The sequence below is a fragment of the Chaetura pelagica genome, unplaced genomic scaffold (assembly GCF_000747805.2).
Source record: "Chaetura pelagica isolate M959 unplaced genomic scaffold, ChaPel_1.0 scaffold336, whole genome shotgun sequence".
Lineage (NCBI taxonomy): Eukaryota > Metazoa > Chordata > Aves > Apodiformes > Apodidae > Chaetura > Chaetura pelagica.
The window spans coordinates 1,547,713-1,571,584 of record NW_009953652.1 but is presented as its reverse complement, the minus strand read 5'-3'; the positions used below and the strand labels follow the sequence as shown (position 1 = coordinate 1,571,584).

The following is a 23,872-nucleotide window of genomic DNA, read 5'->3' as shown; positions in this document are numbered from 1 at the left end:
TCAAGTTGTTATTAAGAGTTATTCACAGATTGAAGAGAGAAAAAAAATGTTTCAAGAATAACTGACCTGTAAAGAAAGACTCCACTTACATAGGAAGTTTGAATGAACTCTTAAAAAGGTAGTTAAATTACAGAGAAATCTATTTGCTTTGATGTGATCCACCAAAAAGCTCATAAATAGTAACAGGATTTTGGGCTGAACCAAACACCTTGAAAGGGTTACAGTCTACCCTGAGGTACAGGGCTACCAATGGAACTAGTATTGCAGCTGTACAGAAAGAAATACCAAAATGCATAAATATTAACATTTTAATTGGCTGACGTAGTGTCACAGTGGGAGAACTGGTGGATACAGCCCTCTCAAACCTACTCGATTTACAGAGATGATAAAGAGCAGCATGCAAATACTGAAAAGAGATAAAACACACTAACAACCCTACAGAATTGCAGCAGCAATTTTCTAGCAGAAAGGGATTAATTAGTAACAAAGGCAAATGACCATTTGCCTTAAATTATCAGTTCTTGTACATGATCATTATTTGCTGGGAAAATCTTTGTACCTTCATAGCTATTATCTAAATACCTATGATATAATGATGCAGTGTACAAAGCAACTGAAAGCTTTTGAAGCTAGCTGAAATCCCAGATGAAGCACATTTGTTCCATGAAGCCATTTGTTACAAGCACACCCCAAACTGACAAACATATTTGACTTGATATAAGAAAATGCCAACAGACTGACACAAAAAAATACAGAATAATAATGCTTATTTTCCTGATGAAAGAATCCTGTCAGTGCTCCTTTCCCAAACTCTTTCTTCTCCTCTCAAGGGACGCATTCATGTTATGTGCACGTCATGCACAAATTTGAACTTTAGATTTAAACCCTTGCTTCGCTTGCCTTTAAATTATGTAAATACCAAGCCCAAGCCCTGTGAAATCTAAAACAGAGAGCATCTCATCCTGGTTCAGGATAAAACAGGCTTGTCTTCTTCCTGTTAGACATTTCGAATGGGCTAGTGTGGGACCAGTCTAATATTTAAAGCATTCCCAAGTTACATTGTTATGGGGTGCTTTGCAAGTTGTCTCACCCCTGTCTCTAATTTTCCCTTGTATAATTTTCACTTCTCAAGATCATGAATATTCATTTGCCATGGAAGCTGATGTCAAGTTACTATTCAGACATTGAAAAATCACTGTGTTTTTTTGTTTTGTTTTTTTTACATTTAACTATCAAAAGGAGGCTGGAAATGGTTAGTAGTGTATCTCAGTTACAGCCATAAGAATAAAATCTTTATCCCCAGTCAAGGGTAGGGATGTTAAGAAAAGATATTTATGCTCCCTGTTCCGTCCTGCTACTATTGGCTGGATAATCACTGACATTTTGAACCTATTAGTATGCAATTGACAAATAGACAGGGTGGCTGGCAAACACATGCAACTTTGTAGCAGCACCCTACCAGCAGTTATCCTCTGCTTCTACAGCACTAGCAGCAGCCATGATGGTTTTGCTACACACCTTCTATACCCATGTTTGAAAACAAACAACTCCACCATCATTTGGCCCCAGTGGCACAACCCAGATGCTCAAACACTAGTACCTCACACTTCAGCTGTCCCAGACAAAGTGGCATATCTGACCCTCAGCTGTCATTCTGGAAAGGTGCAGATGCCCACCCAACCCTGTGTCCTATCTGCCAGATCCACGCCTGTACCTTGGAAAGGCCATGGGGCTGATGTGGCACTCGATGTCCTCATGTAGGCAAGCATAGCTGCTCACGTTTTGAAGGGGCATGCTGACCCTTGCGCAAAGCCCTTCTCCTCTGGCATGTGATTTTTGTTGTGCTCAGGTTGAGCAAAAGACTCAAGTCACGGAACAGCTCATTTCCCTTCTGATAAACCACCTTCCCAAGATAGGAGTCAGTCTGTGATAATTTGTTTTCTAGCAGGAGAAAACACTTTTTTTGCTATTACTATAATCTAACACAGAAGAGTAAGGGCGAATAAAGAAGGCAAGCAAATCCCAAATTTGAAATGGAGTCTACCCAATATTGTACTGAGAAACCCAGTTCCCTTCTGTGAACACAATACAGGCTACCCATGCTGTAACAGTTGCTGAAAATTACATGCCTACAAACTGTATCTTGGCAGACTGGAGAGGTAGGTCTGGTCTACATTTAAGATATGCTAACATACTTATGCCTATATAGGAATTAATTTTTTTTCATGCCAGCAAAAGCCCAAGAAAAGACAGTCACAGTAGCCAAAAAAAAGAGAGAAACAGAGGGAGAGTAACACAAAAAAGGACAGATCTTTTGGGGCAACCAATTTAAAAGGGGTCCAAACAATGCTTGCAAAAGATGGCGAATAAGTTTTTAAAGACAAAATCACCATTTTCAGGTACAGAGCTAACAAAAATTATGTTCACAACAGGACAATAAATGATATTGCCTTCTTCCTCAACTCCAGTATAGGCGAAAAAATCTTATGAGGGGGGAAAAACTCCCTAGCTTATTATTTTAAATAAACCCTCAATTTAAGGTCAAAGAAAGCAAGCCATTCCAGAAATCAGCATGCAGCAAGACTCTGATTACCATCAACAAATGAAGTATAGGAAAAATTAACTCTGAGGAAAGTAATGGAAAACAAGGTGGAGACAGTGGGGCACAAAATTTCACAGACTACCTAAAATCATTAAGGGGGAGGAGAAGTCTCAGATATTGCTTATTTTGCATTACAAAGTGTATGAAATCACAAAATTTCATTCCTTGACATGGTTGTAAAACAGTGTAAAGAAAAAAATTGCCATGCAAAATAGGGCATATCTATTTCTCAATGGGCAAAACTTCATTATACCTTTTTTAAAAAGCAGCACATTCTCTCAAAGTATCAATTTTTTTTCCTCATTCCCTCCAAATGCAGGCAATTTTCTTAATTTTCACCTTTGCACTGTTGAACATAATAGAACGAATAATACATGATCCACAAATAAGTCATAATGATCTGTGCAAGTTAATATGAGCAGTGAGATGCTGAATGTGTGATAAATCGAGATCCGAAATGTGTGATAAATCAAGATGCCTCCTAATTAAAAATCAATTATTAAAAACAGCGAAGAATTAAAAAGAAAAAAGGCACACTCACCAAACTCATAATGAAATCCTGGAAACTTCAGAGTTATTTGAAAACCAGAAAGAAACCTTCAACATCTATATTAAACTAACGATTTTTCTAAGACTCTGTTGTGGTTTTCTCGATTTTATGATTGAATAGTTCTATGAAAAATTGTTTCTGGTATCTTTTGTGCTTTTATCTCTTCATTCCAAATGGTCATGAAAATGAATAGACAGGATTTAAATGGGGAATGGAAGAACAAATCACTGCTCTGGCTCTGGGAAATCAAAGTACACGGATGTCCTGATGTGGCTCCAAGGTGACACAGGGATGATAAGCAGCAGTCCAAAACCACCAGCACCTGAACTTAACATCAAGTACATTATGTTTACGAACAATGTCACCTACTGGGTTACTCAACAGTTTTCCTCCAGAAGATGGCTTTCAAATACAAATATGATTAATTTGCAAACATTAGATCAGGGTGTTCAAATAACTATTTGTAACTACTTTGTGTTCAATTCTGGAAAAATTCAAACGTTTAGCTGCTCCAAAGCAGCTCAAAATCACAAAACCTGTTGCATGAGTTTGGACAAGCATAAATATATTTTTTTCATTTTCTGTAAATCTAAGATATGTATTCATACCCCCAGCAGTGACAGAGAGATTAAATTAAAGAGCATTACTGAAGAGATCTGAATCCCATTATTGGAGAATCTACACTAGTATTATGCTTTATCATAAATATTCAGCATCTGCAATCTAAAGAAGGCTTTGGTGTTTACGTATATAATAAAGTTTTAATAATTCACTAGCAATATTTCTCACAGAGTGCTGCCACCACTTCCTTCTCAACAAAAAAAGGAAAAAATACATCCAGAATTTAAAATCCAAAACCATTCAACCGGACACAAAACTACTCTTTCGACAGAGAAATGCACGTTGCCAGTGACAAGTCATTTTTCCAAGAAGCAGGGGCTCAGGGATTCATCTACGTGCAGTAGGCAGGTGGGTCGGCCAGGGGTGCCTCCCTGCGCCAGCTCTGGCCTGCAGACCCCCTGCTCCCCTCCCTTCTCCCAAAGGGCACAGCCAACACATGCACCCAAGGATGGAATCACAGACACCCCATGGCGGCTGCCCAAACTCAGGACTGCTTTGGGAGCAAAATTTTCAGGTTTTTCCCTCAGAACTCTTGGAAAAGCTAAGCCAGTGCACTCAGAGGACACATACCCAAGAGCCGTTCATGGCACCTCTGGAACACAAAGGCAGCGCCTGAACCATCAGCAACCAAATCTAAGCCATAAAAAAGTAAAATGTGGTATTCATCTGCACTGCAATCATGAGGGTGCATGTTGTTATCCTTTCACCAGATACTAAAGGTTCTGGGATTGTGTTTCATGGAGTCTTGGCCAGGGGGTCTGCAGGGAGACCTCTGAGGGAGGGCAGCGGGGCTGTGCCACCTGCAGCCAGCTCCCCAACAACCCACCCAATGCAAAAACTCAACCTGCCACAGGAGCCTCCTGAGATTGCTGAGGAAACTTAACTAAGAATTAATGGCAAAAGCCCCGAAACAACACCAGGGTAGGAGGTGAGATGCAGAAGAGAAGGTGTAGCAGTACACCAGCCCAGCCTTGTGTGCTGCCATCACCTCAGCCTGCACTGCAAGGGCAGGAGACCATGAAGGTGGGTAGCGGGAGGGAAGCGGAGTGGGGCAGGAGGGGAGGGGTGTGATGCTTTTAATTGTCAATAAGTTAAGTTGATTGAAGCTCCCCCACTTTTAACACATAAAATAGAGGGACAATCCTGACTTGAGCCACAGCACAGACTCATCTCATCTGCCACGGAGGGAGAACCATGTTACCCAGTGCCACGTTAAACGGACATCAACTTCTGAAGTACGGTCCAGCTGAATAAATACCACGGAAAGTCAATAGCCAAATCCCTGCAGCAGCAGCAGTGCTTGGGGAATCTGATTGGAATTTGAACATTTGCATTGATTTTTTTTTTTTAATATTTTTTTTTAGGAGAACATACGTGGATGGCTCCGCAGAAACAGGAATGGCCAGGGAAGGATTACCTTTTAAAGGATTACCTTTTAAACAAAGAAAAATTTGGTATACTGCAAACAACTAACTCTAATCAAAAGAAACAGATTAATCCAACAGGATTATCAGGAAAGGCTTCCTTGTACTTTAATGTCCAGACACACAGCTGAGAAACATGAACAGTTGGGTACTGTTGTCTAGCACTTTTTCATGGTTCACAAATAAGGGTTGCTCCTTCAGTTAAGGCCATTAGAACAAAAGCTTTGACGACTTATCCTCAAGCTTCACAAGCAACGGCCATCTTCTGTCTTTTTACAGAGCCCTTTCCTTTACCCTTGCATATGTAAGCTCTGATCATCAAGTCCTTTTAACTCCAGCCAGGAAGGAAGATTAGTCGCTGCCTGTACCCACTCCTGCACTGTGAAATTTCCAGAACTGAAATCTTCTACTTCCCTCTGGGAGGCAGGGGAAGTCACAGAAAACTGAAATCAAGCTCTTTATGGCTTGTTGTTTTGTTTTTTTTCCTGACTTGTTAACACTCACATAATCTTTTACAGCCACAGTATTACAGTATTACACAAACAAAATAGCATCAATCAACTAAAATGAAACAGCATCCATATATTTACAAACAATACCCACTCTATGCACTTGAGCATCTCTGTCTTACTACTAGGCAGGTTGGTAACATCTCTTACATGCACCTAACATTTGTATTGAAATCTACTTATGTAGTCTGGCAAACAGGATAGGGTAAGCTACCAAGTTAAAAAAAAAAAAAAAGTACAAAGATAAAGCCTCATTAATTCACTAAAATGACTTTGTACTGTTCTTTAATTATTTAACATTTATTTTAAAGCTGTTTATTTAACAAAAATTTGAAGTTCCCTTGAAATAAATTACAAATCCTAAATACTTAAACAGATCATAACATAAAGCAGTTCAGTTCCTTTATGTTTCAGTCAGCCTCCTATACAGGTCAGCCCTAGTTTAATCTGGAGGGAAAATCAGATTCAGCAGCAGTCACAAACCCTGCCTACTGATATGAAATGTTATCAGTTTTGGTGAGTTCTCTCATCTAATAATTCTACATTTCTATCTTTTGAACTTTTCACATATTGTTTCATAACCCACAAACATTATATTTCTTCAGCATCTGTTTCACATTTATTTTAGAATAAATACTGCATAAAGACTCACCTCCTCCACCTCCAAGAAGGCTGGAATTAGCTGCAAGAACAAAAGGAGAATCATTAACATTGAGCTCTTTAAATACAGATAGAACCAAAACAGAAGTTGCTTCACAACAGATTTTGTTGTTTTTGCTACTCTCTACTTACCAAAAAAACTTCTGTTGCAAAAACAATCATGTATTTAAATTTTAATCACAGTCTTTATCTTCGCATTATTTTGCAGGATCTTTGAATATATAACCTAATAAATAAGCAGTAATAGGGAAACTTAAACAGACTTTGATGCAACTTTTGACTAGCTTTCCTTGTTTTCTATGGCATGGGATCTTTGACAATGACAATGAGAAAACTTGGCCCCATTTATATAAAAGGTGTTTCACCATTGTATGCAATTAAGTTTGGATTTTACTCAGTATTCTTAATTGCCTCTGTACTGTATCCATCCAGCTACCCAGCCCAGAAATGGTTAAATCACTTATGGAAAGCAATTTTCAGAGCATGGTGATACAAGATGGTCCTTCAAATTAAGCTAGCACAACTGGAGCCATGCCAAACATTTTCCTTTCACTGCCTGGGCAAAACATACGGAAAGCCTAGGCTTCTAAACATGCCTTGAGTATTCACCCTTTAGGTGTGTGGGAAACAAATCCCTCTTGTATCGTAATACAGATAAAAGAGTAAAAAGAAAGAGCATGAGGACTGGACACAGGTATCTCTTATTGTTTGCTGATGAGTAAAGGAAAAGCAATATATCAAACCATTTCCTGCTCCAGGACAAGGGTAGGTGGCAAGACACACAGAATAAAGCAGCTGTTTTCCAGTGTTCATATGTTCTACTGTTATACATTATTTTTTCTATGTAAAAGTTGCAAGAAAGTGATGGGGGGGAAAAAAAACAGCTAGGAATTTACACTCTTGTATTTAGGAAGCAGAGGGAAATCATAGAAAGTGTCTTCTACTGCCATGAGACTGCTAGTAAAGCTTTTTCTTCTTTTTTTTTTTGGCACTGTAGAATACACCTACAATTACCATTCTCATTCTTGAATTATTCAAATTCTAGGATTTCAGTTATTATGTTTGAGTGACTTGAGAGACACAGCTAAGGCCTGTAATACCTCATTGTAACCAAAGTTACCACTGCTAAAAAAAGCTTCTTCTGATACCCAGCCAACATCCCCACTGCAAACTCTCACTTGATGGCTTCTCAGAGGATTATGTTTCTCTCATTAAGTTTTCCTGACAATGTTAATCTTTCCAATACTTTAAAAAACTTGTTAATAACATATACTGTATGTCAGCATCACACACTTCTCTATAGAAACAGCAAAAACAGTTCAAATAGATTTTTGGCGGCAATGCATCTAATGCAGCTATTGAAATTGCAGTAATAATTCATAGGCACTTTTTTTTTTTAAAGAACTATGCTTGCATACTAGAAGGAAAATCAAACAAGTTTACCTATGGTGCCAAGAAAGATGACAATTGATTTATATTTACAGTGTCCTTTTCAGAATGATAATGAGTCACTCAAAAAGCAAGAACTTTTATTTTCATATTTTTTAGGCTGTTCTTGAAAGGTCTGGTAAAATACACTTTTCCATCTTTGGAAACACCTTACTGTTAAGGAAGTAACTTGTCACTTAGCATCTAATGAATATTTTTCCACAGTTAGAGCTGGGGAACTTTCACCTGGATTCAGAGAAAAGGTCAGCACAGCCCCATGTTAACTTACAGACGCATTTTGTCCAACAGTGCTCCCAAATGATCAAGTCTCACAGAACACATTGAGAAGGACTCCTGCTGCAGAGGTTCAACTATGGGTAGTTATGAGCAACCAGCAGTGGGACCCTGGGAGCTTTCAACCTCCAAACTTGTCAACAGTTCAAACTGCTTGCACCACTACACTGTGCCCATGCACAACTGCTCCATCTGACTCGGGGCATGCCCAGCCTTCAGTAGCACAACGTTACAACATCTGCAGACAACTAGTAAATCCATCTTGCGTAATGTCTTGTTCTTATTTCTCCATTCAAGAGCTGCACAAGAGTCTCAAGACACAGGAGACTTAAGGTGGGAGGAAAGAGGAAGACTGAATAGCTACCAAGTTACCAAGGCAAAGAACAGTAAGAAACAAACAACAGTAAGAGTGGCTCTGGAGAAATCTGAAGTAAAGACCTTTTGCACTTCATTTCATTCTCCACATTCCCCATTCCAGCTGAACTGCCCAACCTTTCTAAAATTGCCTCCTTACAAACTACAGTCTACAATAGATTCCTGGACATTAATTCTGAAAATCCACTCACAATAAAACCTTGAAATATTATTTTAATATGTACTCATTTATACTAAGGAGAGAGGTAACACAGTGGTCAGGCAGCCAGCACACTAGGTACTCCCTTGTCAAACTGAAATACAATACACATTGATAAAGACCCATCCAAAACATCTCTGTGGAGGCCTGCAAGAGGCAGCGACGTGAGCACTCATATATATTTAAATATCTTTGCCTGCACCAGTAACACAGGCTTCAGTAAAAAAAAAGAATTAAGAAACCCAAAACAATAAAACAGCCATATGTGGTGACCAGATCCTGTGATGTATTTTAAATAGCAGCTTCAGTATGAAGTAAATCACTGCACAGGAATTGCTGCTCATCACTACTACTTTAAAAGGAATCTTGAACTCTGCATTTTGAGAGACAAATCTCATCTTTACCGTCTGCCTCAATACAGTGAAAATAAATACATCCAGAAGTAGTAATATGGCTTTCAGCCTTTTAGTTTTAGATTTCTTTTATTAGATACATTAGAAACATTAGAAGTAAAAAGTGTTTCTGCAAAGATCATCTCTAAGAAAAAATCCACATTAAAAAAAAGAAAAATCCACTTAAAAGAAAAAACAGTCTCTAATAATTGAGTGTAAAGATTAAGCCCTTAATGAGATGTTTATGACCTCAGATTCAACAAGAAATTCAGTAGACTTTTATTCTTTTTAACACAGAGAAGCAGCACCAGGACAGTGCTACTAAACAAATTCCATGAATGCTGGTCTTATCTACCGAGGAAACTCCACTCTTGCTCCAAGAAATAAAATTCCTTTTGAACAATTTTCGTGGGGAAAGGAAAAAAAATAAAACAAAATAAAATAAACAAACAACAAAAAAGCAACATAAAAGCCAAAAAAACCCCAAAACAAAACACCAACCAACAAAACCACAAAAAACCCACAAACAAACAAACTAAACAACAGAAAACAAAAGACCTGAGAATAAAGAATTTAAAGTAAGCTTAGTGTCTTCGTTATGCAATGCCCACAACGAAATCTCAAGTTACTAAAATGTACAAATTTTAGTAATGAATATACTAGCTTATTTGACAAAGGAGAACTGGACATCTCTGCCTTCTTAACACATTAAGTCACATAGATTTCCAACACTTTTTTGACTGAATAAGCAGACCAGAAACTCTGGCACAGGTCTTAACATTTCCCTCAATGTTCTCTTTACAACAGCATCCTTGCCAAGAAGTAGGATTATTTGAAATTTTGTGGAAAGCAAATGAATGCTGAAGAAGTTCACATCAAACAAAACTTAAAATCTTTCTGTGCTGTAAGCCAAAAGGTATAAAAAAATGGAAAAGGATGTTTGTGTGGGTTGCCTTAACAGACATTTGCAGACACAGAATTCTGTGAATTCTGTGGAATTTAGAAAACAGAAATGATGCAAACACCAATTTTTCTTATGTCTCTGGAGATAACAAGCTTTTAGCTTTCTTAACAACACAGCTGAATAACTCTGGATACTTTTTGTTGGCATATACTCATGTGACAACATTTAAAAAACATAATTCTTCTGGGAGCATGTCTTTGTCAAGTATTAATGGCACTAGTAACTTAAATTGACATCTATGTCATGCAGCCATGCATCTGTCAGTATAATAAAAATATACTTTTAAAAGATTACTTGATATTGTCTGACTTTGGCAGCAGATGTTTCAGCTTATTTTGATGTAAAAAAGACTAAATATTTTTGTCAATACTTTTTAATTGTGAAATTTATTCAAGAAGACATCTTTATAACTGCCAGTGTTGTACGATGCAAGATACTCTATTGCCTCAGACACCATTTTTATTCGCCAGTAAAACATCATAATAGGCAGCTGGTGAGCACAGTACTAGTAATTTATAGAAGAGGAAGCTACATTTCTTCTACATGTTTTGTGACACATCCTTACCTGTCACTGCATTTTCTTTGATCTTTCCTCAAGAAAGCAGAAAGAATAAAGAAGAGTGAGGTAAACACTGCACCTTGGGCACTTAACCATTTTTAACACAAGAGATGTTTTGGTGCCTTAAAGTAAAAAGTTTTAGGCTTCAAGATCATGAAATAATTTCAAAGTATATGTAGTAAATAAAATACAGTCACATACAATATACTACAGTAGAGTCACCACTACAATTAACTTTACTCAAAATACTTCCTTGCACACAAAGCCATGGCAGTCATGAGAGGTAAAATAATATTACATTAACAGGCTGGGACAGATTTGCAAAGTTATATAAGTGCCTAATGATGCAAAGCAGAGATGACCAAAATTAGAAAATCACCCCACCTACAAAATAAGACCGACTTGAAACACTTAGACACATCAGCAAGCACCAGTATCAGTATCCTCAGACATCTATATGCCTTCTGTACACACAGCCTCCAGACGCTTCCTCAATATGGAGAGTGTGACGATCACCTGCACGCAACCATACATCAGAAACAGCTCCATAATAATGGGAAGCAGCAATTTACTTAAGTTTTTGTACAGTGCAGAATATTTCTACAAAAAAAGTTGCTTCTCTCTATACCTGGAAAGGGCTTTTGCCCCTCAGGACTAGTACCTATTAGCAGAACTAGGATTGAATCCTTTGACTCACACACAAGCTGGAGCTTCCTGTAGGTGGCTGTGAGTGCCAGGGCAGTGGGCCAGTCCCCAGGGAGGATTGGCTGCTCTTCACACCCTGGCCCTCACACCACAGCTCCTTGGAACAATGCCTGCATCACCCAAAGATCTGGCCTCAACACGCTCTGTTCCCAAAGGCTCCCAATAATTTTGGAGTTTGCTTCGGGGAATTGAGAGCACATAAAGACTTGAGCTCCCACGTATTAAGAAATCCCTTTCTCTTCTGCCCATAAAAAACGTCTGTAAACAGAAGTGACAGTCTCCCAGTCTTACTTTACTGTTTGTAAAAATAGCAACTTCTAGCTCCCTTTCTAAAGAGCCAAGACGGTCCAGAAACATGACCTAAAGAATCCAAACAATTCATCTTACGAAATTCCCATCATCTGTGTTAGCAAGACAGATGATATGGGACACAAAAGAAAGGGACTGAATTTTTCATGTCTTTTTTTTCCCAGATACTGAAAGTGCACACAACAAATTTGTCCCACTTAAAAGATAAGTGAGATCTAACAGAAGACTTTGTGCAACTAGAAGTACAGGTTTTGTATTTGGAACTAATAAAATGGCTTTGTGGTTTACTTGTCAAACAACCTGTGCTATTCTATATTCCCTCCTCACAAATTCTGTATAGAAAACAAATGGTTAAAAAAAAGTTTTGCCATCTTTGCAAATAAAGTAGTCATTATCTCCGATTTCAAGCTTGTAAAGGGTATTACATAGGTAGATTAAGGAAAAAAAAATAATAATCAGCATACTAGTAAGTGTTCTGGTGTTGATCCCATCAAGGAAATTGCTCTCACAATATTCTGAATTCAATAAGGAAATCATAACTGTCATAAATTTTCAGTTATTTTTCTTGTTCTAACACATTACCAGCTCTCTATATAATGTGCATTTATGCAAGAACAGTTATATATTGCGCCAATAAAGATTAATCAGTCATATGCAAAGCATCTCTGAAATCTAATATGAAGAGTAATTTTTAAAAAAAAACACCAAACCCAGAAAAACCATTGTAGGCAAGACAGCAGCCATCAGTAGTGTACTGTGACAACAGTATAGAAATAAGAACACAGCTATCACTATAGCATTTAAAATTTAGAGTATGTTGGAGACACACCTTCAAAGCAACAGGAGCATGATGACAGGTTTTTACCTTGCAGTGAAATACAGTAATTGTGTTAATGCAGAGTGAGAGAAAATGAGCAGAAATTGAAGTTGTCTAACACATCCTTAGAAAAACAGAGAGAAGGTGTTTGGCCTAAAGTACTTCCTAAGTTTTGCTCAATAAACTTCCACATGGACTGAAGTTTCAGCTCCAACTTTTAAAGGAGCCTAAACTTTACAATAGCCTGAGGACCCCTAGCACCACAATTGCTTCTTGGTGGGGAAGTGAGTCAAACACAGCAAAAAGTGTAACTTGAAAGAATATCCAGAAAAACCCAGATGAACTTGTTTTTAAGAATGGTATTCATCAGATCTAAAGTCTCAAACACAACTCCACAAAACAAAAGTGAAATCCTGAAAAAACAGTAGTTCACACACTCATAAAAAATAAATTAATACCCTTCACAACCATCCACTGGTATTATTTCCAGCTAGACAGAAACATCTACTCCAAATCAAAGGAAATAAAGGCATGCAAGAGGAAAATATTTCCTGCTACTGCCTCATGAAGGACAGTTAGAAGAACCTGTTTGATCAGGCTGACCTCACCCTTGGGGAGGGAAATGATGACAGACTTTTTGAATCAGAAGCTGCAGCTTGAATAGAAAGGACCTAGAAAAGGCTGAAACTGGCTGGTAAGAACAGAAATGTCTCTCATCATCATTTTTTGCATGAACCCCCTTGCAAAAGGCACAGTTGTTTTTTTACTTCCCTCTCATTCTTTCTAGCAAATATGGGGAAGGCACAAAACAGAAAGAATTTCATTCTAAAATGCAGGTTGGTAAATTTTCACACACACCACCAGTTGCTAAAGCAAAAGCTATGAATTAAGATTTCATCCATTTTGTGTGTCAATTTGTGGTTTGCTCAACCACATAAAGCTGCCTTCTAGATCATCAAGGTATTTTAAAATACAGCTAAAATGTAAAGCAACAGGAACTCATTATTTCAGGGCAGACTATTCACGTCTACTACAGCCAATTTTTCATCTCATAATTTGGGCCATTTGTGTGGTTTCTAAATGTAACATTAAAGGGAATCAAAATGCTGCAGTATATAATTAATCCATTTAAGTCAAGTCATCATCAATATTTGAAAGTCTACGCAAAATAGAATCAGAGGTAGTCCTAGGTTCTACCTGCACAATTAGAAAAGCAGTTTTGGTAGTAATTATTTCAAAATAATTGGTGACTTTTATATAATTCATGCATTTTTGTAATATCCCAAAAGTACCAGAACATATTATCTGGAAGACAGAAAAAAAATTAGAGTCAAGGTTTTTTTGCTTTCTTTGCTTTTGTCTTTTCAAAATTACAAGCAGCCCTGAATGTCTCAAAGTCTATCTGTACACAGGAAAACTACCCTATGAGATTTTTCTTCTTCATTTTTCCTTTTTGAAAAACATTGGTATGGTACTGATGGTGCTCCTAATCACAACATTTCATTTCAAGTTCCTTGGCTAGGAAATAATTCCATAATATTTGATTTCACTACAGAAAAAGTCTGATTGCACAAAGTTTTACTAAAGCAACAATTATGCTCTGAAAATGAAAAAAGAAATCAAAAGGTGATAAAAATGAACATATTTAAGTCTTGAAAAATTAATATTCAATGTTCAGGCTTCCAACCAAATGAAAAAAACCACCCTAACTCATTATGAAATCAAAGTCTGAAAAGAAGCTACCTGGGGCCTCACCCTGACAGCAGCACGGTGCATTTTTCCATAGAGCAACCAGCAGTAAGAGGTACCCTGTGGTACAGATGTAGCCTGTGGTGCAGGCACACCCTGTGCTGCTCCTCATTTACTCAAAGGCTGTCAAAGTAAGGTCAATCCTGGCTACAGCTGTAGGGCTGACCTCAGCAAACGTATTTTCAGGTCGTAAGTGCCCACAGCATCTTTTTTTCTTAGGGTACTGAGACTCATGAACAATATTCAGTTGGAACAGAAAAAGAAAATAAAAAGCAGGAAGGGGGGGATAAAGGCACACCTCGTGCCCTACCAAAACAGCCCTCGCACTTCTTTCCAGCTATGCAGACAAGACTTCACTTGTAAATTTTGCCACAAAGCTAGAGGAAGGCGAGGTGTTATTGCACTGTTTTTGCAAGAGCAGCCTGGAAGGAAGATTTAGACAATTAATTACAAGCCCCTGCAAGCAACTAGAGCAGACATGTAGGATCTGAAGATCCTACAAGTAAAGCACTGAAGTAAGGTCTACTTTAAAAAGTATCCAGCTGAGCAAAAGTAGCATGCTCTGCATAGGAACATGTTGTGCAACCCCTTTAATGATCCTTTCTCTGGACAACCTGACAGCAGAAGCAGCTCCCACTGTGGTTAGTGTGAGACACACGACAGAAGAAACAGAGAGTGCTTATGTATTTTACTGTACTATTTTTGTTTTCAAACACTGGCCCAAACTGTTGCTGTAGTGCTAAATATTTGTCTAACAATAGTCATGTATTCCTTTAAAAGGGAAAGTGGAATCTAGTAATCTGGGTATTTCAGTCAAACCAGGAATAATGCAATACAGTAAAATATGGACTGGACTTCTTATACTGCCCTTAAGATTATTGTACGCTGTTATTCTGTACACTTCTGTATGCTGTTGTCAAGTATACTACCCAAACTTTGTCTTATCTGATTGTTTAAACCAGTTATGATCTATAAACTAAAAAAACATCATCCCTGCTCTACAAAGTTCTCCCCTAAACCATATCCACCAAGACCACATCCAAATGACCCTTAAACACATCCAGGGATGGTGACTCCACCACCTCCCTGGGCAGTCTATTCCAGTGTCTAACCACTCTTTCTGTGAAAAAAAAGTTGCCTGATGTCCAGTCTAAACCTGCCCTGTTGCAGCTTGAAGCCATTCCCTCTTGTTCTGTCACTAATTACCTGCGAGACCAGCACCAACCTCTCTACAATGACCTTTCAGGTAGTTGTAGAGACTGATGAGGTGTCACCTCAGCCTCCTCTTCCCCAAACTAACAAGATTTCAGATTGTTTGAGACATTTCTTTGTTCTTGTCAGGTTGCTGGGGGTTTCTAATCTTTCCTAGCTGCAGATGCTCACAGTTAATGATTTATCTCAACAATCATCAGGTTGGAGCTGCACTGCTCAGTTACCTGCCTACCAAAAATTGCCCTGCACCTTCTTTGCCCGTGCACCAGCTCCTTGGGGACCACACGAGATGTAAATCAAGAAGTCAGCTTCATTCTACTCTCAAGATACCTCTTTAACACTAAGATTACAGGTGTTTCTTATGATGAAGGAGATTAAAGCTATTGCCAAAAAAAACCCCAAATGCAGTAAATAGGCACTGTTGTTACAAGACTGTGCATTCAAGCAGATAATATCTGGCAGCGGCGGTATTAAGGCTTTGATGTAAAATTTACTGAGGTTAGGCTGGGCAGGAATCTTCTGTTTTCTCTGAAGCTCAACAGGAGGCTAGACTGGCTGTACTGTTGGACACTGATAATGACATGTAGAAAGAGAAACTGTCAAGCTGCAAAACCTTATCAATAACTTCATTGTATACACACAGGTGTCATCCTTAAAATTTCCCATCCTTGCTTCCTGCTAATTCCACCAGTCAAATTTAGATATGGAAATGTTGCCCATATCAACCAGGGCTTTATCCCATAGGGCTACTCCCAGTTAGACAATATTTTTGAGCTACCTAGAGCAGACACGACCTTTGGATGCAGATCCGAAGACCGCATGCAGAAGACCAATTTACCTACATGTGGGGGGGGGAGCCACTATCAGGTGGCAACTGGGGACATCACTGCCATGTGAATCCAAGACAGGTGATATGAATCCATCCCCTTGTGGCAAAGACACTTGTGGTTAATGTACCATCATCATGACCACAAGCACTTCCACCACAAATCCTTTCAGCTATAACCACTACCCAAAACCGCAAGAAATGCTTGAACTTGCTGTTTCTGCTAACATTTTCTTTCCTTGCTTCTAGCTTGTCAGTTGACTCAAGAGTAGTACCACCATGTAAAACAAATAAGAGAACAAGTTTGACCCTTCACCTGGGCCACAACTCAATCACAAGCTTTTTGGTACATCATAGCACCTAATTGCTGGAGGTATTCTCACTGAAAGCTTCGATAAAAAGAACTGTGGCTCACTAATCAGAGCTTAAGACAGAGGAAACAAAGGCAAAAAGATAATCCCACAAACAATTTATACAAATAATTAGACCAAAGATTAATTTGTGAAAGCTGATTAATCACTTTAAAATATGCTGCTCCTTTTTACACACAACCCGTTACTGAGTATTTTTAAAGTCTTGATCAAATAAGCACTTCTGTGTTTTGGATTTTACCTAGCTTTCTGTAAGGCAAAAAGGGAGACAAATACATGTAGCAGAAAAACCACACTAGGATGAATGTGTGCACTCCAAGGTTAGTCATTTTTCTCTTAAATGCTGCAATGTATTCAGCCCATCTAGAGCAACTTTCTAGAAATGTTCTCAATAAGTTGGTATTTTAACGAGTTATCATTCCTTCTGCACTCTGTATCAGGAAAATTCAAAATTTTAAGAAGTTCCAAGTTTTCATATCGACCTTCTGCCTTCAGGATTAGTATGTACTCACATCTAGGAAACACAAATGAGGATAGTGAAACCTATTTTGTGCACAGCAAACACTTCATTTCATTATTCTAATATTACTAGTGCAATTTATGAGTCAGCAGAGTACTTCTGAAAAGAGCATTGAGAAAACTGCCAGAATTAGGCACAAATGCTGCTTATACAAATACAAAGACAGTAATGTCAGAGGAGACAGGCATCTTCTGCTACACATAAGCACATCTGTAAGGCAGGTAAAGTATGTTTTTATAGCTGCTCAGAAAATAAAAAGATTAATCATCTTCCAAAGCTCTATATAAAATTACTTCTCTAGTGGCAATTAATAGAGAGAGGCCCCGAAACACCACTCACATGCTCTAATCATCAGGGAGAAATAAATTAAATGACAATTGGGAAAAAGAAAATAGGGGAAAAAACCCAACAACTAAACAAAACCCAACCCATACATGCTTTATTAGATATGGAAAATTCTATTTTCTCTTGGAAAGCAGCTACAGCAATCTCATATTCTATAACCACATTAGCAAATAAACGGTTCAGTGGATACCTAGAGAAGATCTTGTGGCCCTGAATCATCAGCTAGACAGATTACAATCCAAAACCTACGCTGTTAAACACATAGCATAAGTTTATGATATGCAGGTAGAGATGTCCTGATAATTTATTTCTTAGATCACAAGATCAATACATATTTATGTATAGAAGATTTAGACATATCCCAACAATATGTAAAAAAGCCATAAACAGTTCAAAAATTTCACCAAAATTTGTTACAGGCAGCAAAAATACACTACTCTTTCTGGAATAAGTGACTGTGCAGAAGCAGGACTCTTTTCTTCCCCTAAAGTCTCAGGCAGTCTTTTCTTTATACTTCAAAGAAATTAAATCTACTGCAATTAATGATTATAGTTTTTTCTTCAATCAGCCCATATTCCTCTAGGAAATTAACTTTGCTATTAAAAGCCTAGAGGCTGGAAAGGAACCTAGTTAGATGAGTTTTACCTCCTCTGAATTGCCTGTGTAATCAAATGCAGTTTCCCCACCAGTTTAATTCTAATCAGTTTAATTACTGAAAATTACAATGAAAAAAAAACCCCTTACTTCTTAAACCAGAACAAAGGAGCAAAGCTACACATGGTAGTACAAGAAGACCAAGTGGCAACAGTTTGATACTGCACATGAGGGAGACAAAATGACCGAAAATAAATGAGAAATTCTAATATTCCTTAGACAACAGCATTCCTTAGACTGAGGAGGAGGAAACAGCCAGCCACAAGCCAAGCCTAAAACTCAGCCCAGACAACTTTCAAGGTGTGAAATCAGGGCCAGAGGGGGGGGAGTGGGGGAGGAAGAGTTTATTACTTCAGTATTGCAAGGCCTTTATTACACAGGACCTGCACAGCTCCACTGAATCTTAAGCTGTATTTCCTACACAATATTATGGTCAAATGCTTGCTGCAGAGAGCAAGGGAAAAAGCAAACCATGCACCACCCAGGATAGCTTAATTCTCTCTTTCCCACCAAAAGAAGGAAGCTAATAATTAAAGCATAGGGAAGCTGTCCCTTTGCATCAAGAGAAAACGAGGCTAGGAGCCATGCTCTTTTCTTGTCACATCTCTAAAACAAAATTATTCTAGTAGTCCACACTAAGAAAGGAGAAAACATGGAAAAACATGGAGATAAATGTCTAAAGTGTAGAAGAACACTGATGGAAACCAAACAGAAGAATAACACCAGGAGAATGGATCCTTGAAACAGAAAATGAGTAAAAGTATAAACTACTCTTTGAAACGTTGTATTTTATATAAAAATACTGAGACAAAAGGTCTCAAGCAAGTCTTGTTATACACACGTACTATCATATAAAACTATTTGGAGAGAGTTAAGTATTCATGTTTTTCTCCACTTGATTTCCACAGCAAAAGTATTTGTTAGCATCAGAAATTCTTTTTTTTTTTTTTTTAAAGTAATTATTTTATTGTATGTTTCTCTTATCTCCTGCCACAAGCAAGCTTCTGGGCTGATCAAAAGAATACTAGGTAATATAATGCCTTTATTTCTTTTTAAATGCACAAAACATAAACCAAACACATTCTTTCCTTGCATCTTAATTTCTTTTAATCAGTTTTCCTCTTTAGCCATAATAGCTTTACTGTCAGCTTCATAAATTTAAGGACCTCAATCAAGGCCACTTTAAATCTTCTCTGTCCAGATGACTAATCCCAGTAATCTCATTTAAACTGCTAGTTCACATTCTACTAATACTGCAAAGCCATCTGATCTGTATGAGAAAGGGGTAGGAGCATGCTGGTGACTCTTACTGGAAGACATTGTGGCCACAGCCAAAAGTGGAAAACCAACTGTTATGAAGCAAGGATCAATGCTAGAAAGAGAGACACCAGCACTTAAAAACTCTAAAATATATTTTAACAAATTGTTCTGTTTTTGCTGAATTCACCAATCAGTCAGCTTTGTAGTTTATAATATTCACTGACAAAAAGTGAAATTCTGGTTTGCAACAGACAAAAGTTGTAAATTTTCTCCAAAAAGGAAACTTTTGAAATCCAAATGTGGGTGAAGACAGCAGCAGAGAATACCGCAGCATTTGGCATCCCAGAATCTGCACATAAACATGGAAAGGTGAACTATATAAACTTTGCCAAAAGGCAAACGATGCATGTTCTTAGACAATTATGTCCTTTTTTAAAAAAGAGCACTTTGTTGCAAGACAACATACATGCTTTTCACAAGGTCTTTTGTGCCAGAACATCTGTAGCCATTAAGTCTTTAAAAATTCCCTTAGTGAAAGACTGCTGAAAGTGATGAGCAAACCTTGATAAGCAAACACACCATGCCTACATCTGAGTCTGCAGTGCTCTCCTGAAGGGACTATCTAATCAAGGAGGTCAAGATACAGACTCCCAGGGTGAGGAATCCTCAAATTTACGTAAATGCAAGTTACTTATTCACAACCTTTGTTAAAAAATACATGGCTTTAAACATTTAAAAGGCTGCGGTGTTAATGGGATCAAGTATATCTAATAGGACAATACACCTTAATCAAAGCTTTTAAAAGCTCTAGACTTAGATATGCATTCTTACCTACTCCCAATTGTTTTCTCATAAACAATCAAGACATTTTATTCAATCCTTGCGCAAGTTTTTCCTAGATTTCTCTTAGAAGATGGGGAAAGCTGCGGAGAAGTACCTGGCAAATCCTGAAGGTTCTGCCTTTTGAAGCAGAAAACCTACAATGAATAAAATGGGGAATAATTAAATTTTCCAGAAGCATGGGCCTACTAGCGGTAAGTCCTACCTAGCTGATGGCTTTTTTGCCTGATCTGTGATAAAATTTGGTTTTCCTCTGAAAGATCAACAACTAGAAAACAGAATAAGAAGAAAGGATCAGAAGACATTAAAAAAAACAACCAAAGCACCCACAAACAAAAAACACCACACAACAACATGAAAACTGAAAAAGCCCAACAAAAAAACGTGATTCACAAGGAAGCAAATAAAGGTGAGATTGTGACAAAAGACTTGCCAAAAACCCTGTCTCTTTTTTCCCCCAGAAAATACACCAATGTATCTATATTTTCAATTCACATTACAAAATTTAAGTACACCTCTTAAAATGTTTGTATCTTGAGACACGTTTTTAAAAAATTATGCTGCAATAAGCTGCAGTAGGTCCTACAAGAAACAACACAAAAATCAGTGGTATGTGTTAGTGGGTGACACCACTATCATCATCATGAGTACCTTTCCTGTAACAAGTTGATGAAAACTTCCATCGAGACCCACACCAACTGCATGTCATATGGCAGGATGAATTCAACTGTTATTAACGCAATCAGGTGGTAAGTTCCACCATAACAATTTCCAAATTAATCTTTAAGAGAAAAGGAATTAAGAAGCACCTAAGATAGTTCTTTAAAATGAAGAAAAAAAGCTGAACTAGAAATTAAACAGTCCATGTTAGTTTTATAACAGAGAGAATATTAATATATACGCTATATATAAAGATATAAACTGTATATATATATACACTATATAATATATATATATTAAGATATCTACTATACAACCGCCATCTCATTGAAGCTGAGATTTGAAATGCATTGCATCCAGCAAGGAAAATATCCTTCTATAAAGATAAATTCAACCACTGGTGGACCAAAAGGACTCTTCAGAGGAATAAATGCACTTAACCTTTATTTCCTGTTCTTCAAAATCAGTAATTTCAAAGGATGTCCATTTGGATGTTCAAGCCCCTTCCAAGCTCCCTTCAGACCTCCCGAGGGACCCAGCCAAATTTCAGAGCTGCATGGAAAGCTTTCATGCCACAACTGTCAGGAGGGTCAATACTGACTAAAGAGCCAGACTTTAAAAGACCGACATTCCTAATTTGAGAAACACTTTAGTGAAAGACTGCTGAAAGTGATGAGCAAACCTTGATAAGCAAACACACCATGCCTACATCTGAGTCTGCAGTGCTCTCCTGAAGGGACTATCTAATCAAGGAGGTCAAGATACAGACTCCCAGGGTGAGGAATCCTCAAATTTACGTAAATGCAAGTTACTTATTCACAACCTTTGTTAAAAAATACATGGCTTTAAACATTTAAAAGGCTGCGGTGTTAATGGGATCAAGTATATCTAATAGGACAATACACCTTAATCAAAGCTTTTAAAAGCTCTAGACTTAGATATGCATTCTTACCTACTCCCAATTGTTTTCTCATAAACAATCAAGACATTTTATTCAATCCTTGCGCAAGTTTTTCCTAGATTTCTCTTAGAAGATGGGGAAAGCTGCGGAGAAGTACCTGGCAAATCCTGAAGGTTCTGCCTTTTGAAGCAGAAAACCTACAATGAATAAAATGGGGAATAATTAAATTTTCCAGAAGCATGGGCCTACTAGCGGTAAGTCCTACCTAGCTGATGGCTTTTTTGCCTGATCTGTGATAAAATTTGGTTTTCCTCTGAAAGATCAACAACTAGAAAACAGAATAAGAAGAAAGGATCAGAAGACATTAAAAAAAACAACCAAAGCACCCACAAACAAAAAACACCACACAACAACATGAAAACTGAAAAAGCCCAACAAAAAAACGTGATTCACAAGGAAGCAAATAAAGGTGAGATTGTGACAAAAGACTTGCCAAAAACCCTGTCTCTTTTTTCCCCCAGAAAATACACCAATGTATCTATATTTTCAATTCACATTACAAAATTTAAGTACACCTCTTAAAATGTTTGTATCTTGAGACACGTTTTTAAAAAATTATGCTGCAATAAGCTGCAGTAGGTCCTACAAGAAACAACACAAAAATCAGTGGTATGTGTTAGTGGGTGACACCACTATCATCATCATGAGTACCTTTCCTGTAACAAGTTGATGAAAACTTCCATCGAGACCCACACCAACTGCATGTCATATGGCAGGATGAATTCAACTGTTATTAACGCAATCAGGTGTTAAGTTCCACCATAACAATTTCCAAATTAATCTTTAAGAGAAAAGGAATTAAGAAGCACCTAAGATAGTTCTTTAAAATGAAGAAAAAAAGCTGAACTAGAAATTAAACAGTCCATGTTAGTTTTATAACAGAGAGAATATTAATATATACGCTATATATAAAGATATAAACTGTATATATATATACACTATATAAAATATATAAATTAAGATATCTACTATACAACCGCCATCTCATTGAAGCTGAGATTTGAAATGCATTGCATCCAGCAAGGAAAATATCCTTCTATAAAGATAAATTCAACCACTGGTGGACCAAAAGGACTCTTCAGAGGAATAAATGCACTTAACCTGTATTTCCTGTTCTTCAAAATCAGTAATTTCAAAGGATGTCCATTTGGATGTTCAAGCCCCTTCCAAGCTCCCTTCAGACCTCCCGAGGGACCCAGCCAAATTTCAGAGCTGCATGGAAAGCTTTCATGCCACAACTGTCAGGAGGGTCAATACTGACTAAAGAGCCAGACTTTAAAAGACCGACATTCCTAATTTGAGAAACACTGTAGAGGCAGAAGACTGGATATGTGCTTAATTTCAGAAAACAAATCTTGCTGCTCAGCATTTTCACTTTTTACTGTAAGGGGTGTTATGACAGCTTCACAGTGGATTCATATTTAAATATAACTTTAGTCCCCTCTTGCATTCTGCAAAACATCCATCACTGTAACTTTAGCCTTGTCGTAATTTAAATTAATTATCTTTAGCTCCTAAGTACTGTTTTAGTCTGTTTTGACAGACAAAATTAATACCTCTTGAAGTTAGTCTTGGAAACTACTAGAAGTCCCAGTAATCAGGTGCTTTGACCTTCCCCCTCCAGCTAGTGACACCCCCTGTCAGCAAACTTCCATGGGTCTCTGTACCCAGGACCCTCACCAGGAGCAGCCCAGCACAAATGACCGCTGGGAGCCAGGAAGGGAAGGAGCAATGCCAGTGAAGTTCTGCTGCCACTTGGCAACACCCATCAACCCTGGACTCTGCTTTTAGGAACCAGGCTTCCAGTTATGCTTTTGGCTCCAGAGCATGAGAAGTTTTATGCTTTCAGAAATGGCACCTTTTGTTAGAGGAAAGTAGGTGTTTTTACAGTCTTTATAGGGAAAAAAGTCCCAGTGACCCCAATGGGCTCAATTTAACCTGCTATGAGAGAGAACTGTAGAGCTACTATTGAGGAGGAAAAAAGTTCTATGTATCTTTCTGTCAAAGCTGACTTTTGGGGGTTATTTATTTATTTATTTATTTAGAGGGAGCTCTAGTTAATTTTA

General features: G+C 37.8%; 1 protein-coding gene across 1 annotated transcript in view; it reads right to left on the bottom strand.

The window, feature by feature from the left end:
• Positions 1-23,872, bottom strand: part of MACROD2 (MACRO domain containing 2) — an 895,210-nt gene that overhangs the window by 696,673 nt on the left and 174,665 nt on the right. The window contains exon 3 of the mRNA XM_010000182.1: positions 6,359-6,388. Within this exon, the coding sequence (XP_009998484.1) occupies positions 6,359-6,388 (30 nt within the window). The remainder of the gene's footprint in view (positions 1-6,358; positions 6,389-23,872) is intronic.